The sequence below is a fragment of the Bombus impatiens genome, unplaced genomic scaffold (genome assembly GCF_000188095.3).
Source record: "Bombus impatiens unplaced genomic scaffold, BIMP_2.2 scf_0621, whole genome shotgun sequence".
Taxonomy (NCBI): domain Eukaryota; kingdom Metazoa; phylum Arthropoda; class Insecta; order Hymenoptera; family Apidae; genus Bombus; species Bombus impatiens.
In genome coordinates this window covers 275362-293496 of record NT_177040.1, presented here as the reverse complement: position 1 = coordinate 293496, position 18135 = coordinate 275362, and the positions used below count along the sequence as shown (strand labels likewise).

General features: G+C 37.2%; 1 protein-coding gene, 2 long non-coding RNA genes and 1 pseudogene across 5 annotated transcripts in view; 2 read left to right on the top strand and 2 right to left on the bottom strand.

Moving 5' to 3' along the window:
- The window catches only part of LOC105681159, a 54777-nt gene that overhangs the window by 11126 nt on the left and 25516 nt on the right, over positions 1-18135 (bottom strand). The window lies entirely within an intron of this gene.
- LOC105681158 overlaps positions 1-18135 on the bottom strand; it is a 32738-nt gene that overhangs the window by 1097 nt on the left and 13506 nt on the right. The window contains exons 2-4 of one of the 2 annotated variants that reach the window (XR_004462259.1): positions 8436-8646; positions 7908-8048; positions 7800-7834 (exon numbers count right to left, since the gene is read on the bottom strand). This is a non-coding gene — a long non-coding RNA (uncharacterized LOC105681158). Of the gene's footprint in view, positions 1-7799; positions 7835-7907; positions 8049-8435; positions 8647-18135 lie in introns of those variants that run through there. The other variant, XR_004462260.1, reaches the window with a different exon arrangement.
- Positions 1108-3563, top strand: LOC105681156 (annotated as a pseudogene).
- LOC100746896 (latrophilin-like protein LAT-2) overlaps positions 11826-18135 on the top strand; it is a 37062-nt gene continuing 30752 nt past the window's right edge. Inside the window, exons 1-2 of one of the 2 annotated variants that reach the window (XM_012389030.3) lie at positions 11826-12014; positions 16682-16787. In XM_012389030.3, coding sequence (XP_012244453.1) covers positions 16722-16787 — 66 coding nt within the window. In that variant the 5' untranslated portion in view covers positions 11826-12014; positions 16682-16721. Of the gene's footprint in view, positions 12015-16279; positions 16312-16681; positions 16788-18135 lie in introns of those variants that run through there. The other variant, XM_012389029.3, reaches the window with a different exon arrangement.

The following is an 18135-nucleotide window of genomic DNA, read 5'->3' as shown; positions in this document are numbered from 1 at the left end:
CACCCCACCACCATCAGTATAAATAAACGGACGCAACCGAAGAGAGTTTAGTATTTCCGAGTATCTACGAGCATCTTTCTGTATCAACGAGCGATCTAAGTGTTATCTACCGAGTTATTCGACGAGCATTTATCAAGTATTCAACCGCAATTTTATTTTGCGATTTATACTCTGTACTAACGACTCAGCGATTATAGGCTGTACATTAATTTATTGTTTTTAAACATATTCGACGGTTACGACAACAAACGATAACGATAAACCAATCAATTAATCTCATGGTCAAACATCTTTCATATCTGTCCTCTAGCGATTCTAAAAAAAATATTGCGAAATGGCTCGTTGTTATTTATTATCGGACTAAAATTTTGACACTATGTATACTAGCAATCGGTATGCGTGTTTACATGGATGTTTACGTATGAAATCGATATTCCTAGAAAATTGAAAGAATAATCTCTGTTTGTAATACGTATATGTAGATATATAGATGCACGCGTGATAAATTCACCGAACAAACATTTTCGTCCATTCTTTGCCCCCCCCCCCCCCCCCCCCCCCCCCTCCCCTTCTCGTTCCGTTTGAAACTCACACAGTTTGCTAGTTGGCTGTTCTGTCAGAATACGCTCATGGTGAAAGAAGATAACGAGAATGTACTCAGCCATATATGATTACTAGTAACTCTCTTCGATCGATCGAAACTTGCTCTAAGATTTTACCGGTATACTCTTGAAAGCACTCGATATCTGGCCCCATTCGAGCGAATCGTTAAACTGACTGCCTCCTGACCTTAATTAATCCCAAGATCCTCGAATCAGCCGCGTAATTTTCCGACTATGCGACTGTGTTCTGGTATTGTCGGTAACTTATTTCGTGAAGAAACTGAAATACATTCGTCATCTTTCGTGAGTATATAACAACGTCGAGATATATTAGGTTGGCATCTAAGTGATTGCAGATTTTGTCAATGCCACCTATTGACAAAATTCGCAATCACTTAGTTGCCAACCCAATAGATCTGACTGATAATAAAATCCATTATTATGTTAGTGTGTAATGTTATTTGTTGCGTACAACTTCGTACCGCTTTTTCTTCCATTATTAAAATTAAATTCCCTTTATCGTTACTATCTATAGCGCTGCCATCAACTTGCAAACCTAATTCTCGTGTAATTTCCGTTTCTGGAATTTGATAGAGCAACGAATTAAGCGAAAGTGATTTGTAAAAACTGTCGTTTTCTTTGCTATACGATACGTCTAAAGCCGTTACGAGCAACTCAGTTTAGCGAACAATGCAAATAATCCAAAAAAAAAAAAAAAGATACAATCCGACTAGTAAGATAGGAAATGCAGGTGCCATTGATTCGATAATCTACTTGCTACCAACCAGTCTACATGACAATGACCCTTTAGACTTTGACCTTACCTTCGCACATGGCCCAACACCAAATATTCCCCATTACGTAGGGCACTCAGGATCCTCTCCTTGCCCCTCAACTCCTACAAACTCAACATATAAAAACTGCGAGCATTCGACCGCGAGACTAGTCTTGGGTACAGTCTTAGCTGTGATTTGAACAACTATTTTAATACTTTGTAACTTCGCTACTTCATTGTTAATCATTTTGGTGAATAAAAGCATATAAAAATATTAAAGGACAATCTAAGCTCAGCTATTGCTCAGCTCTCCCATTTTTATCCCGAATTTTACGTGACATTTTGGCGATCCATGATTAGCCAGGATCGTGAAAAGTGCTCGTTGGGAAAACAAGATATCCTACCTACGTGGAAAAGGAAACTCTCTTGGGCTACGGGTCATCCTCAACAACAAACTCACAATCCACGAATCCGAAGCCTATAACGTGATAACGGACATTCTGTGGAAGTTCCATTTCTACGGATATCAAGGTAAAGCTTGATTCTTTTGTTCAATATAAAACTAGACGTTTTAGCTTTGACGGTCAAGACTCAGACGAAGTAGCAATTTTCGGGGAAAAAGAAATGTCTAAAATATCAACAAGTAAAGACAGTGAAATTAGTCTAAAACAAGTACTAGACGCGATACAGGAACAGAACGAAATTCACGCGAGAACTACCGCCGAAATTCAACAACAAATTCAAATACTAACCAAAAAAGCAAGCGAGGAGAATCAACGCCTCACTAAAGAAATCGAACTGCTGAGAAAAACAGTTGCCGAATTGAAGCTAGGCATTGAAAGTCAAGAAACAATTATAAGCAAAGATTTTGAATCTGTAAATAACATCACAAAAAAAACGGCGAAATCGAGAAACAGGGATCGTGTACCTGTAGCGAGCGCACCCGAAGCTATATTTGACCCCGAAAGCGACAACGATGACGAATTCCAAGACTACAGTGAACCACGCCATCTGACTGTGTTATCAACGAAAGACGCAATAAAATACATTCCAATTTTAAACGGTAACGACGATGTTGGAGTGGAAGATTTTATAAAAGAAGTACGTGCTATGCGAACGCGTTGTTCACAAAAAGATTTATTATTGAAAGCCATTAAAATCGATAAAATAGTTGGTAAAGCTGCGCAAAGTATTCGAAACATACCTATTGAAAATTATGCAGATTTACATGACGCTTTGAGATCCAACGTAGCAGTTGAAGTGACATCTGACGAATACGAAGAACAATTACGCGATTTGAAACAGGGACGCTACGAATCTGTTCAAAGTTTCAATATTCGCTTCCGCCGTATATTAAATAAATTTACGTATGCAATAACTAATGAAAATCCACAACCAATTACACGACGAATAATGATTGAAGCCACCATGAGAAAAGTAAGTCGAATTTATTTAAGAGGACTTCGACGCGATATAGAACGCACACTGTTAGCAAGCGAACTATATTCATTGAGCGAAACAGAGAAGAAAGCCGTCGACATTGAAAGATACCGACGAAAACAGAAGGAATGGAGAAGGACAGATACGATGCAGACAAGCAACCGATCATTACCTGCCACACGTAATAATCCAATCAACAAAAATATTTCACCATTTTCTAAAACGAAACGTACCATTTACTGAGCGACAACAAGTAAAATGTTTCAATTGTGGTAAATTGGCACACGTTGCACCGCAATGTCAACATTTTCAATTAACCAACCAAAGAAACCTACCATCTCCACGAGTAAACCAGATCGGAACAAGACGAGAACGAGGATCAACAACAGCAGAAAAAACGTTAACTTTGGAGAACCAAAAACAATCTAAGGAAGGGGGTATGTGACAGCGACCATAGCCAAGTTCACGTCATTCCACACTACCTGACAATGAATCGTTGATTTTGACCTGACTTTCGCATATGGCCCAACACTAAATTTTCCCTATTACGTAGGGCACTCAGGATCCTCTCTTTGCCCCTCAACTCCTACAAACTCAACATATAAAAACTGCGAGCATTCGACCACGAGACTAGTCTTGGCTGTGATTTGAACAACTATTTTAACACTTTGTAACTTCGCTACTTCATTGTAATATTGAACTTAACCACTTTGGTGAACAAAAGCATATAAAAATATTAAAGGACAGTCAAATTGGTCACTTAGTTGCCAACCCAATACATCACAATTAAATGTTCGAGTAAAATAAATAACTACACACAGTAGCAATTGCAAATCGATTTTTTTTATCACGAATTTTAAGTGACACTAGCAACACTCTCGACAACGCAATTCGCGCTCTCTGACTTCTCAACTCACACTGACTGTTATTTCGTCTTTCTCCCTTAGCATCTCTGTTTTTTCTCATAGCCCCACCACGCACGAATCCGCAACCGTTCGTGGCCAGAGTCACGTAGGTCTTTCCTCCGCGTAAATATTCGATTGAAGGACCGACGACACATAGGCTGTCGGTACTTCGGCTTTCTCGCGACATCGTTTATGGTTCGCCTGATATCTTTTAGGTTATTCGTCCACGATATGTATGTACTTATGTATTAGTACCGTCTCTTACATGCGTCAGAAAAATTGATACTTTTATAAATATGAATAAAATTATTTTAATATTATTAACAAAATTGGGGAAGATTATAGATTCGCGTTTTAGCATTCAATATTCAGAGGTAATTGCGTAAATATGTATGGTATCTGTGAGATGAATATAAATTTTTGGAAAACATTGATCGGATAACGAGAGTATCTTCCTGGCTGAAAATAAAGTTGGTAGGATGGTTCATAATCGCAGCTATAGGAGAAACGTCTCATTGTCACGCCTTCACCCGCGTGAATGTTACGAAACAAACTTTTCGCGATGTGAATGCAAACTGCCGTTCTCAGTGCCGTTTCACCAAATCCATTTTGCTGCTACACGTTCATTTGTGAAGCGTAGAAATACGGCGATAACGAGCGAGAATAGCTGGCGAATGTAGCAGCTTGTATGAAAGATCTATTGATGATAATATGCGGTTTAGCTGCTTTTCAATTAAAATTTATTCTGTTAAATTCCCGCTATCACAAGCATTCTATCCACATTTATTAAGAATACGACTGTCAACTGGCGTGAAGGCACGAAAGAAATTAAGAAAACTACGAGTTTAAGAGTATAAAAGAAAAATCTTTAACAATTCTCCGAGTGAATAAAGAGACCGGATAAGATATACACTGCTATTCGCAGAATATCGTCTGTTTTACGAAAATTTCCTGACGAAATTTTACCATTAAAATTACATAAAACGAACTTATTGAGCGTCGAAGCGCCAGATAAATATTCTTCGATTCATAGAAAAGACCAGAAGAACGATATTATTTGGCAACTAAGTGATTGCGGATTTTGTCAATACCACCTAATGATAAAACCCGCAATCACTTAGTTGCCAACCAATAACATAATATCTGCGAATCTTGCGTTGAAGTATCCACAGCAATTAAGAATTTGTAAAGTGTTAAAAAAACATCGTGACTCGATAAAATTACGTCTGATTCGCAGCAATAATTGCATTTCGTTCCTCTGAAGTTGTCAATAACTTGAAACTGCTTCGATCTCGTTTACGTCAAATTATTTGGGTTTAGTCGTTTTCTTTTTATTCTTTTTTCACCAACTACCAGCGTAATAAAGAAAATTTCAAAGTAGAAGGAATTTTTTCGTCGTTAGAAAATAGTTACGAGAAAATAGTTAGATAACGAGCGACTTCGATTATTGGCAATTTTGTGGGGCGGAATGGAACCGAAGAACTCGTTAATACAAGAAGTTTCGCCATATTGGCTGAGAATGATACAGGTCGGTCGTGAACAGGTCCAACAACTTACCACGTCCCTGTCTTTCGATTTATATCGTACGTGTATACATAGATCGAATTGTCGACATACTTCAATTTCCAGAGCAGCTTTTATGCTCAAGTTATAGGAATCTGATCGATAACTATTGGGTTGGCAACTAAGTGATTGCGAATTTTGTCAATAGGTGGTATTGCCAACCCAATACATCACAATTAAACGTTCGAGTAAAATAAATAAATAACTACACACACTATCAATTGCAAATCGATTCCTAAACTATAGAATGTATTGTTTTAACGAAGGTTCTGTAGCGAGAAAGAAATTTGAAACTTCAAAATAGAAAGATATCTTGTTTCACTAATCCTAAAATGTGTGAGTGAACTCGAAACCTAACTGTGTTATCTGTGCCAGAGGAGAGTTGAAGTTTCGAAGTTCTGTATATTATTTTTCACGTTCGCTTTATTAATTCATTTCAGACACGAACAACGAGATCCTTTCTTATATTAATATCTTCATGCTCAAGTTCTAGTTTCTTGTTATCTTTTCTTTTTTCCACGTTACTCCATAATGTATGCTTAGTTTCGTTCAATTTTGTACAAGGTACATTTGAAACCAACAGAAAGAAGAAACTCGTGACGGATTTTATTGAACCGAACACAGCGATAAAAAAAATTGTATGCTTTTCGGTGGTCGGGAATTTGCGAAGGGTTCTAAGATTTGGTTGCTTGAAAAGCTGTCCATTTCGATGTACGTGGAACGTCCTTCAACCTCAATGGCTGGCCAACCGTGGACTCGCAATATCCGGCAAAGACGGCATCGACAGCAGAAAATATAAGAGAAAACCGGAGAATTCCAGAATGCCACGATTATTCTGGTTCTTTCAATCTTGGGTAGATCGATTTTATTAAATTCACGATCGTAGGCGTCACTCTCAGCTTCAAGGAAATCTCGAATTTTCTTAAAGACCGTGGATTATCAAATACTTTTTTAGGTTAGGAATCGCATCGATAAATCTACGATAACTTTGAGGCGTAAGGAAATAATTGCAAAATTTTCGAAGAATATTACAAATAAAATCGTAAAACAGAATCTTCAAAAATTGAGAGAGAGGGATTGCGATTGGTTACATGCGAATTATTCAAATTTGATTAAAAATTTTATTCAAAATATTTCTTCAACTATCGCGTTTTATCTTCAGTAAAATTACAGAATTTCTTTCTGTTGCGTAAAATATTATTTATTTATTTCTCATTCGGGGTAGAAATGATTTTTTACCCCAGACATCGACCTCGTCACATGATTTTTTTTATTATTAAACTATTTTCCGGGAGATCCTTTCTTTTTTTTTTTTTTTTTTTAATTTCATCGTAGCTACGGTGACATTATAGCAGAGCAGCACGAAACTGTGGCAGATTAAGAATAGAATTTGTGCGAATAATATGTTACTGCTCTAAATGAATTACATGGGCTATGGTTTTAAAGAAACGCGCGTTAAAAGTGTACCTTGGTAGTGCTCATTATTTTCATAAAAGCAATAAATTGTTTCAGCGTGACGCAGTCGAAACGAGCGCACGAGACCTTCGATCGACATAAACGAGTATGGGGTGTGAAACGCGATGAATAGAGTGAAAAATATGTTTCAATGGTGCAAAACCTCGAACCGTATAAATACATGTTTCTTTATCCATCCGCCTTTTTCTCGCGTGATAACGAGTTGCAAAAGTAAATTCTATTTTATTGCGGCATAAATCCATATTGCGAAAACGACGCGCTACAAGTGGTTTCACAGCCGTTATTATTGAGCGTTCGGTTCAAGCCTTTAATTATAAGTGGGGAGTGTCGCTTGAGCATCGAAACGATCAAATTAGTCGCCATACATAAACTATATATATTGTAGAACGAGATGCTAAATACGTTTTAATATAACCGATATGAGTGAAGTTGGCGCGAATTCGATAACCTTATTCAAAACAATGCAAAATTTTATTCGTATAATTTATAATGAATAAATATAAGAAATAAAATTTTGTTCATCACTAATGTATAGATATCCAATTGAATAAATATTTATTTGAATGAGGAATTATTTGTGTAAGAATTTATCTGTATGAAAATTGAATCGAATAACTTATTCAGATGAGAATTTATTCAGATAATATTTGTTGAAGTAATTACTTTAAGAGAAACTCTACACCTTTTCTTTTGTATATCCGTGACCTGGACACCGCTGTTACAAAGAGGATACAATTTAGTGAAACAAAAGATATTCTGAAGAAGGAGAGGTGCATATTATTGTACCCTTGAATATTAATTTTGTTTTGGGTTACAAATTCTACAAACAAAAGAGCTATAAGTAGATTTCTATTGCTGTTTCTTGTAGCCTTCAGCGACAGCTACAAGGTTAACTTTTCGTAATGTCCTTTGCTAGAAATATATGAACGTGCTCCCTATCATATTCTATTGTATTGTAACACTGAAAGAGTGAGGTTATGGATCAGCATACATTATACTTATATTTATACCTTTATTTATTTCAACATATTTTTCTATTACAAATTCATCCACTCGTTCCTCTATCAGCTAACCTCAACAATATTATATATTAAATTAATAAATAATGATAACAATTTATTTGATTTTCACCTCATACACAAATACCTGTACTTATACTTACTTCAATATATTTTTCTATTACAAATTCATCCACTCGTTCCGCTATTAGTTAACCTCAACAATATCATACATGAAATTAATAAATAATGATAACAGTTTATTTGATGTTCACCTCATACACTATACCTGTACTTACACGTATAACTTTATTTATTTCAATATATTTTTCTAATAATAAATTCATCCACTCGTTCCTCTATCAGTTAACCTCTACAATATCACACATTAAATTAATAAACAACCTCAACAACATCATACATTAAATTAATAAATAATGATAACAGTTTATTAGATTTTCACCTCATACACTATACCTGTACTTACACATATAGCTATACTTACTTCAATATATTTTTCTAATAATAAATTCATCCACTCGTTTCTCTATCATTTAACCTCAACAACATCATACATTAAATTAATAAATAATGATAACAGTTTATTAGATTTTCACCTCATACACTATACCTGTACTTACACAAATTTACTTGAATTTGATCTCATACACTATACTTGTACTTATACTTATTTCAATATATTTTTCTATTACAAATTCATCCAATCGTTTCTCTATCACTTAACCTCGACAATATCACACATTAAATTAATAAATAACGATAACAATTTATTTGATTTTCACCTCATACACTGTACCTGTACTTATACTTACTTCAATATATTTTTCTAATAATAAATTCATCCACTCGTTCCTCTATCAGTTAACCTCAACAACATCATACATTAAATTAATAAACAATGATAACAATTTATTTGATTTTCACCTCCCGGAAAAAAAATGATAGTTACAATTTTTCTAACCACACTTTGTTATCCTACCTTCGCACGCATCTTTTCATACTTTATTCTTACGCTATACTAACTACTTGTCACTGTACTAAGAGTCTCTGCTAGAAATTCGTGTTATTCTAAAATTATTTCCACCAGCCACTCCTTTTGCTAATCGCGTGCTTATTGCACCATTTAATCTGTGCTGTTTCTTTCGCCATTTCTTCTTCATCTTTCTCTTCCATTATTCTTTCTATCTTCCTTTTATCCCTTGGAATCTTTAATATATTATGTATAAATCATTATTATGCATAGATGAAGGATATTTTCAAGATTCATTGTCCAACTGTTGTAGCATTTACTTTTATAATTAATATGTCTCAATGTCAGGTTAGGAAATTTATCTTTTCTTGACTAATTAATCATCCGGCAAATTAATAGTAAGAAATGTACTAGTATTCGCACATGCCTGTACAGAATTAAACAGAGACGAACAATTATTCGTATTATTTTTCAAATATTTCTGCAATCATTATTCGAATAACAAATAATTATTACTCAAATAAAATATTCGACTAATATAAATTTATTCGGATAATTATTTTCGATAAATATTTGTTCGAAACAATTTGAAAAATGCTTAACTCTAATTGAGAACGTATGTGAAAAATGGCCGATTAGTCACAATATTCCCTCGAGAAAGATAGCTTCGATCGATAATTCGAATAAAAAGATGCCACGTTAGTACCCATAAGATATAGCTATGAACGAGAAAGCACAAAGTGTCGAAAAGCAGATGAAAAAGAGGATTCATTATCCGAGAGAGAAATTGGCAATCCGACGCGGTACCCAATTATTTGATACGATCGAGGGTATTCCGTAATTTTATTCGCCGTGGACGTAAACGATGCGTGTCACGCGATTCAATTACTGAACGAAGTATTATAGTATCTATAGAAGGGAAGGATGGTATAGGTACGCTGAGAAGAGGAATTCCTTGGTGAATTAGCGGAGCCGTTCTAATTTTCTGGGTGGTACGATTAGTAACGATTCCGGAACGACACCATGTGCCAACATTTCACACGATTAGCTCTGTAATTTCTGCGTTGGCGCGCTTTCGATCGGATATGTTGGAACAGAAACGGAATACTTTCGTGCACCGCCATTTTGGACATCCTAAATTCACGTCTCGTACAATATACAAATTTTCGTTCAGTTTGTATCTCGACGCGTGTATATTTTTATAGGAATTCTCCATATTTATTTTGTTTTAGTTTACCGAATCACACTGAAAAATTGAACCAAAATATATAAATTGTATTTCAAACAAGTCGTAACTCGTTAAATAATAATATCGTATAATATATAAAATAATATAAAAATAATATCGTATAATAATAATCATTTTAATGGAGGGTAGACAAGGTGAGCCAGAGAAACGATTCGCATCGTGATGCATCCGATGAAATCAGCAAGGACCGAGAAGTGGAGAAATATAAATAACTGCAAGCTTTCCGACTCGTTCTAAACTCGTTCTAAATTCAAGCAAGCGCGGTCACTTTACTCTCCTTTTTATGCGTTTCGCTGTCGTGTCACGTTGTTACTTTATGACCGTTCCTTTCGCGTGGTTCGCTCGTTCGCACCTTCTTCGGCTCTTTCGAGAACCGCTTCCGACGGCTTATCGTTATTCCGACTATGCCTGGTTAATTGCACTCTTTGTCCGCTTATCAACGCGGTCACGTACGACAAGTGGAAAACGTCGGGCTTTTTCCTCAAACCCGATATTCCGCAACCTACGATTGCTCTTTTCCGTGAATCAGCTTTTCACCAACGTGCTCTTTTCAAACGTTACGCAGCTTACCGAGTTCGTGCTTCTCTCGTTTACTCCCCTTTTTCGCGCACAATCAAAGTTTCTCAAAGTAGATGGTATTTGTAGCATAGTAGTAGTTGTCGAGCAAAAGCAAGCAGACGAAAATCCTTTACTATACGAATTTGAAATCAAACGGTATACGAGATGGCAAAAGAATGTTGACGATGATAATGTTTATGGCGATTAGGAAATTCGATACGATATTAGTTTATACAGCGACGAACATTTTGCAACTTCGCCAATCGAAAAAACTCTCTTTGCAACGATTGACCGGGGAATTAGAAAATACGTATATCGTGTAAGCGGATAAAACGAGAGGTGATCAATGAAAAAAATTCTAACTTGTTCTATCACCATGTTCTACGCCACATTCATCGAAAAATTTGAACAGAGGTACAAGTAAAAATTAACCTTAATAATCGGTTACTTTTTAATACCAAAAATTTCTTTTTAAATTGAACATCTCGCATAATCGACTTGTCAGTTTTTATCCTTCATCGTTAGCATATATCGTATAAAGGAAGGTAAGGTTATTTTGTAAAATAACGAGGGATTTTCTATGCTTGTCCCCTTATCTACATTGCAGATGTGTAGTTTATGGTAAATATATTTTTCCAGTGGCTATGATCCAGGTTGGATAGCTTGGGAAATTGCTGGAATCGAAATTGCGTTTGCATCGAAAACGATCTACGCAGGTTACGTATTTTTGCCTTTTGTTGCGATCCAAATCGTTGGAATTTTAATAAATTTTTTATTCTTTCAATTCATCCAGCTTTCGAGCGGAAAGAAAAGAGTTACGCGTTACGCGATCATTATATGAGAGACAATAAAACAGCTTCGTACCATGGAGCATCGAATTTTTCGTAGAAATTGTCAACAAAAGGTTATGTCTCCGCGGTCTGTGGCGTTCGTTGCGCGCCTTTTCTCGTTGTGGTTAGCCATTACGAACACTTTTGATTTTACAGACACGATGTCTTTATGTGCCACAAATACGTTCACCTCTTTCCGTTTAGTGTTCAACAGTATATTTATTAACAATCCTCGTTTTCGACTGTTTTCGTACAATTCTCGATTCCAACTGACATTTCTCGCTTCTCGGTTACAACTCGACTGTTTTCTTAATCCGATTCGTTTGTTTTTATCGCCCCCCCCCCCAATATCCCCACTACGCACGCGTTCGTTAGACGTCCGCGACCGTTGCCATGTTGCCTTCTTCGAAATATTCGACCGAAGGACCGTAGAAATATCGATGGCGCATTAGGACTGCCAGCCGTACGCTTCGGTGATATACTTTGTACCGACGAAACCGTTGGAAAGTTTTGTTCTCGAGTGCCGCTACAGTTGGATTAGTCGGAAGGGGAGTGCTGAAATTCGTTGCATTCTAAAAAATAAATTAGTCCTGTTCGCCACGTTTTTTGTGACTGTTAATTACCACGGTAGGTATCCTCGGTGAATAGACGGGTACAGAGACCAAGGTAGGATAGAATTCAACGTGGCTCTATTGTCCGAGCAAACTTCTATCCTGATAAAGGACAGTCCTGTCCTACATTTTTAAGAAATCGTAATTGCACCTCGTTCTCCATGCTTTTTTCTTTCCTCGTGCAAAGTGCTATGCATATTTCATTGTATATCTTCTCTTCGGTTTAACGGCAAACCATTTTGCTGAAGAGCCGTGTATAGCCCTGAGAGGTTATGATAACGAGACAACAAAGATGGTGACTGTTTCAAACGCGACAGAGGATTAAGATGGGCAGGTCCTCTGAATTTCTACGGATTTTCATAAATTCTTTTCATCCTTTGTCGGTGCAATTCCGAGCAGACAAAAAGTTGGGCAATTAAAAAGAACTATCAGATTTCACAGAAAATGAGAACAAAAGAAACGAAAAGAAATGAAAGAAAGAAAAAGAAAACGTGAAATGTAACGTTGAAGCTGCCACAGTTGAAATTTCTATTTACACATTTCTTAAGAATAAGTGGGATATCAAGGATTGAAATAAAATATAAATTACTTGAAATTTGTCTGGTTTGTTTATTTTAACATAAGATTTACTTCATGATACTAATTATGCAACGTGATATCATTCTATCGTCTGTCTCGTTTGACTCAATTTTCTTCATTTTCTATATCAATAGAATGGCTTAGATTGTTTTTCAACCGTCACTGGGCTATTGACTTACTTTCCAAAAATCCTCCTAAAAATGAGTATAACATATTAAATCACATAATCTTGTTGGTCACTTGATGTCTGTTCTTGGTGAAATGAAACTTTTATTAAATGGTAATTTGATAATAAATTTCAGCAATTTGCATAAGCTTTAGACAAAATTTTTTGTTTGTTTTTATCGATCGAAATTTTGATTCCCGAAATGGCCAGTCGATTTGGTCGAGGCCTTAACGCAATTCAGCATCTCCGATTTGTATCGAATATTGATAAATCGGTTGGCTACTGTTGAACCGGCAACTCTAAAACTTTGTAGATGTAAATAGAGCAACAGAGGTCTGTCGATGCCGCTGAACTTCGAGCTTGTGTGCTTTTCGAGCGACAAACTTTAGATATAGTGAGATTCGACCTCAAATCAATTTCAACCGAGTCTCTGACCGCAAAAACTTTGCTACACCGCTCGAATCGCGTGCAATCAGCCAATGTAATTTTCTTTGCCCTTTCAATACTCTATACTTCTGTACAGAATGACCGAAAACTAATTATTCCTTTTCTTCGAAACCTTTAAGCAATGAAAAACAAGATAACGTTTCTCTTGCAACCAATCTTCTTCGGTCTTGTGCTCGACTTGTTAACGACTTATATTACGATTGTTCGTCTCATCGAAGTTGAAAGTAGTCTCGGGGGGACGCGATTCATAAATCTCGAACGATCAATCCCTTTTTTCACCGCTAGTATTTCAAGGCTTTCGGAACGCTTAAAAACTTTATCATCCGGATGAATAGCTGGAAAAGAAAGAGGAAACGAAATTTAATGGAAGTGCTCTGCTTGGCCGACTTCTGACATACCGATCGATAAATCGATCGAACTTGACAAAGCTTCGAAGTTTAATCACCTTTCCTTTTCCTTCCACCATCTTTCAAACCGACCCTAACGATGTAGTAAACGAACAAAAGCTTCGATACAATTACCTCGCAGTAACGAGTTGAAGCACGAGTAGCATCGCTGTCGATTAACGAAGAGAATTTAATGTTTCAAACGGTAAATTAAAAATGCACGATATTCAGGCAACTACTTTATATTCGTTCTCGTAGTCGTTTTGTACATAGAGAGGCGAATTTCTCTCGCAAAATCGAACAAAAAAACAGCAGGTTAATCCTTTCCTTCGATTTCATCCATGATTCCTCCCCCCACTGGGTTACCATTGGAAGTTCGGCTCAGGATGAATTATTCACGGGTCGAATGAGAAGTCGTCGATAGGATTTTAGAAAGACCAACCCCTCGACTAGCAAGAATTTAAAGATTTCTGCAGTCGCAAACCCTTACCCGATTCTTACTGCTTTCAGACACTTCGCCACGCGTAGGAGTATCCATCTTTTGGTTGGTAGAACACACCAAATTTCTAATAGATTTAATATGAATTGTTGCTGTATATAATTCAATTTATAGCCAAAATAAACTCGATTTTCCAGAATCGATCGTCTTAATTACCTCAAGGATTTAGGTTATTACAAATCGATTTTCTCTACGCCATGCCGTTGAAGGTTATCCTCCATGAACGAAAACACAAAAGGTGAAAGAATAGAATGTGTAGAATTTATAATAAAACCAGAAGACGAAGTGAATTACATTTTTCCACTGGAATTGTCAACACAAGGAGGGTAGGTGTAAGTTCTATAGAATTCAAACTACCTGCTAATCGACATATTTACTTTTGCTTTGTTTCACCGGCAGCCATTTTACTGAATAGGTTAGATCACGAGAGAAGGACGGTAATTTAGAAAATCGATTCTCGATTCGATATATATATATCGAATATATATATGTAATTTCTCGCTAAGTACATCTTGCAAATGGAAAACGAGATGCGACAGAATACATACTTTGTTCGTTGCGACGAGGATCCGAGCATCAGCTCGGTATACGTACAGTATATTTGTCGAAAATTCGCTCGTGGGATATTTTCCTTTCCGTACGTTATTTCGAAACGCGATCTGTTTGCGAAATCCGACTAGTCGCGGTCGCTAGAAATATCGTGAAACTCGATATCAATTCGAATTGCAGGTATACATGACTTTCGTATCGAAGGAATTTTAATAAAGTGCGCGGTTCGTTGCTTATCGGCGCATAGAGACGGTAAACCGCGTATTTCTATTTTCTCCTTTTATCTCTCCTTTTCTTTTGCTTCGTTTTCGCTCTTTATATCCCTCCCCCTCTCTCTCTCTTTTCTCGCTCTCGCTCTCATTGCAGTTACATAGTTTACCCTTTGAGCGGAGTATCGTGGTCATCGAAATAGAAAATGAAACAGAGCTTTCATTTTAGCGGTTGCGCGAGCATCTAGCAAAGCCAGTATTTGCGTTGAAAAGCAAAAGCTCGCAGAAGATGCAAATAATTTTGGATCGGTGACCGTTAAATACAACAATTTGAACAAAAATTCTTTCGAACTGTAACTAAAGAAAACGATGGAAATTTTTTAAAGCAGGAAGCTCTCAAGATTCGAATCGGAAATTCAATAAAAAAAATCTTGGTCAGATAGGATCGGTTTGATTCCAAATTTGAGTGAAGCAGAGGGAAACCGTATTTCTAGTTTCCGATAAACTTTCTTCTGAAATAAGCTCCGTTGTTTCCTTTTTACTTCATCCTCTGCCTCTAGAATTCAATTTCGTTACTTTCCCTTTCTTTCACGAACGAACATTCACAAACACCAAACTTTGCACGTAACGTATATTAAAATCTTGGAAACCACTCGCGTTACTTTATTTCTCGCGCACGTATGAAATCGATACAACGCATGACGCCGGGTATTATTTATTTGCTGCAGTCTCCGTTGATATATCGGGAACAAGATCTGCGTCGAAACTTTTCAGTTTAGCAGAAATCTAATTTCAGACGTACCACTCGAAGAAAGTACGACCGTTTCTAAGATTTTCGTTACTGCGCTTTCCGACGGTAACGCAAGTAGCCGCACGCTTGAAAGCAATCGTGAGAATTTCTTTCAAAATGACCAATAGCGTGCAACATCGCTATTACGTGTATGTTTTAACTCGCCATCTTTGGACGTATCATCTTACGTTTCTACTAAGAAAGAAATAATAATATTTCAGAAACTATTAACGCGGTGTTCCATTTCGTCGCACGCCGACGGTTTGGTCGTTCTAGAAAATAAAAAGGGGACGAAACACAGATAAGCAGCGAGGCCAGTTTCACCTTGACCAACCTCGACCAGCTTGTTTGATTTATGAATTATTCACAGCCGACGGATTGCTCGCGAAGCCACTCGTGCGGACCCTTTGTCTGTTTCCTTGTACCATCTGTATCGCGCGATACCTTTCAACACGTATCGTTCGCGCAAGGCCATAAATAATTCCTAGAATTTTCATTCCGAACAATTTGTAATTTTTCCTTCGTGCGAATATTTCCTTTCTCATCTAGCAGTCGAATAAAATATTACTGAAACAGAGAGACGAAGAAAAGGAGGCAGTTCTCCTTTGACGCGAATCACGACGTAAATTTTATTTTGTATTCTTCTGTCTGCTACTCTTCTCCATACAGCAATGCAAATTGTCTGTACGTGAGAATGCAACGATATCCTACCGCGTACTATTCGGTACGAGTATCTTTTATTTGGTTTCGCGCGTTGCATACCATTTGTCGTCTTCGTGCTGGAACTCTACCGATTTTTCTTCCAAATTAGTGTTTTTTTTTTATATATACATATGACGTTTATTGCCCAAGAAAATATATATTATATATGTGTATTCTGAATAAAGAAGGAATTTTCAAGGAATAAACAAGGAAAATATTTTCTTTCGGATTTACATTTTTAACATTACAGTGTATAATTAAATTTAAGCTGCTGAAAAGCGCTACTTCGAAGTTAGTTATACGGAGTTATCTGATTTCTAGAAGAGATGGAAGTCAGAACATTCGTTATGTTACAGCCTATTCTCGGACTTAAGAAGCCTGGCGGGTACGATCCTTATGAATCTCTTGGCAGCTCTTTTTATGGTTCAACTGCTCTTCATAGTTGGAGTAGGTGGCGTTCAGGTAAGTTTTGACAGTTTTTTCGGAAGGAGAAACCTTTCTTTTCCTATTGCAAACTTTTTGCTTCTTGCGTTAGTAGACGAAAATATACGATCAAATAAACAACGAACTGGAAAGAAATTTCTTTACGTGTACGTGTATTTTCATGATACCGTGCTGCTCTAGCATTTGAAAAACTTTTACTCGATTTAATAAAGGAATTACCTTTCCAAGATCGTAAGCTCGTCGAGTAAGGTAATCCGATTGATATTTCAACTGATAAAACGGTCAAAAGTTTCTACGGATCCTTATCTAAATATCATTTGAAACTGTGCTAGTATAAATCGTGGAGGTTCATTACGTAGCAAGCTATTTAGCAGAGACGTAGCGTTCCCCGAAAAAGAAATCGAAGAAGAATCGAAAATGATTGGAAGCGACGGAATAGATTAACAAGAGTAAGAAACTTTTTTCTGAAAGGAAAGAAAAATAAAAACGACGTTTACACGTAACGTCTGACAAGCTCGTACCCATTGCACGATCGAAGGAAAATCGAATAGAAATCAGAAAATCAAACTAGCCGTACGAAGAATGTCGCTGCGGGAGTGGGGATTTTGAATAGCTGGCAGATCTCACGATTTTTTTTTTATTATTTAATTTGTACCAGCTGGACATTCGGTAAATAAAAGATTATAATCAACGATAACACGGAATTCCCAAGGAGCGATATCACCTATCTTAGTACTCCCCGCGACACGGGCTGCTTAACTCTGGCGATCGGACGAGAACCAGCATTTCCAGCGCGCTTTTGTCCTTGGCGATCTCACGAGTGCATGTAGGCGGAATCATCACGGCGATACGCCAGAGTTGAACAAAAGCAAGGGAATTTTGTTCAACGCGCTAGCACTCAGCTGCCGCGGCATACCGCGACATGCTCGAAACACCAGAGCAAAAGATAAGCGGTTTCTGCTAGAAACAACTGCTGCGTGTTTCTTTCTCTCTCTCTCTCTCTGTCTCTCTCTCGCTCATTCGCACATTCTTTAACAAGTTTTCTCCCTCATGGCTGAAAAAACATCCCCAAGTCATTAGAGGGCTCGTACGTGTAGCATAAAAGGGGTTAGTGGCGTATATCGTCTCGACGTGCTGTCGAGGAGGACATTAAGAGTGTATATATCTGTTGGGAGCGTATTTCTCTTCCCACCTGCCTCCATTAACGTCTTTCTTTTTGTAATTACGCCACTGCCTGTATGCCAGACCTCATGAATGCTGTTTCTACTTCTTAAGAGCACAACGTTATAACACGTTGAATGCCATAGGAGTCACCGGTGACCGGCACTCAACTTGGCCGTGGCGCCGTGGAGGTCACCGGTGACCG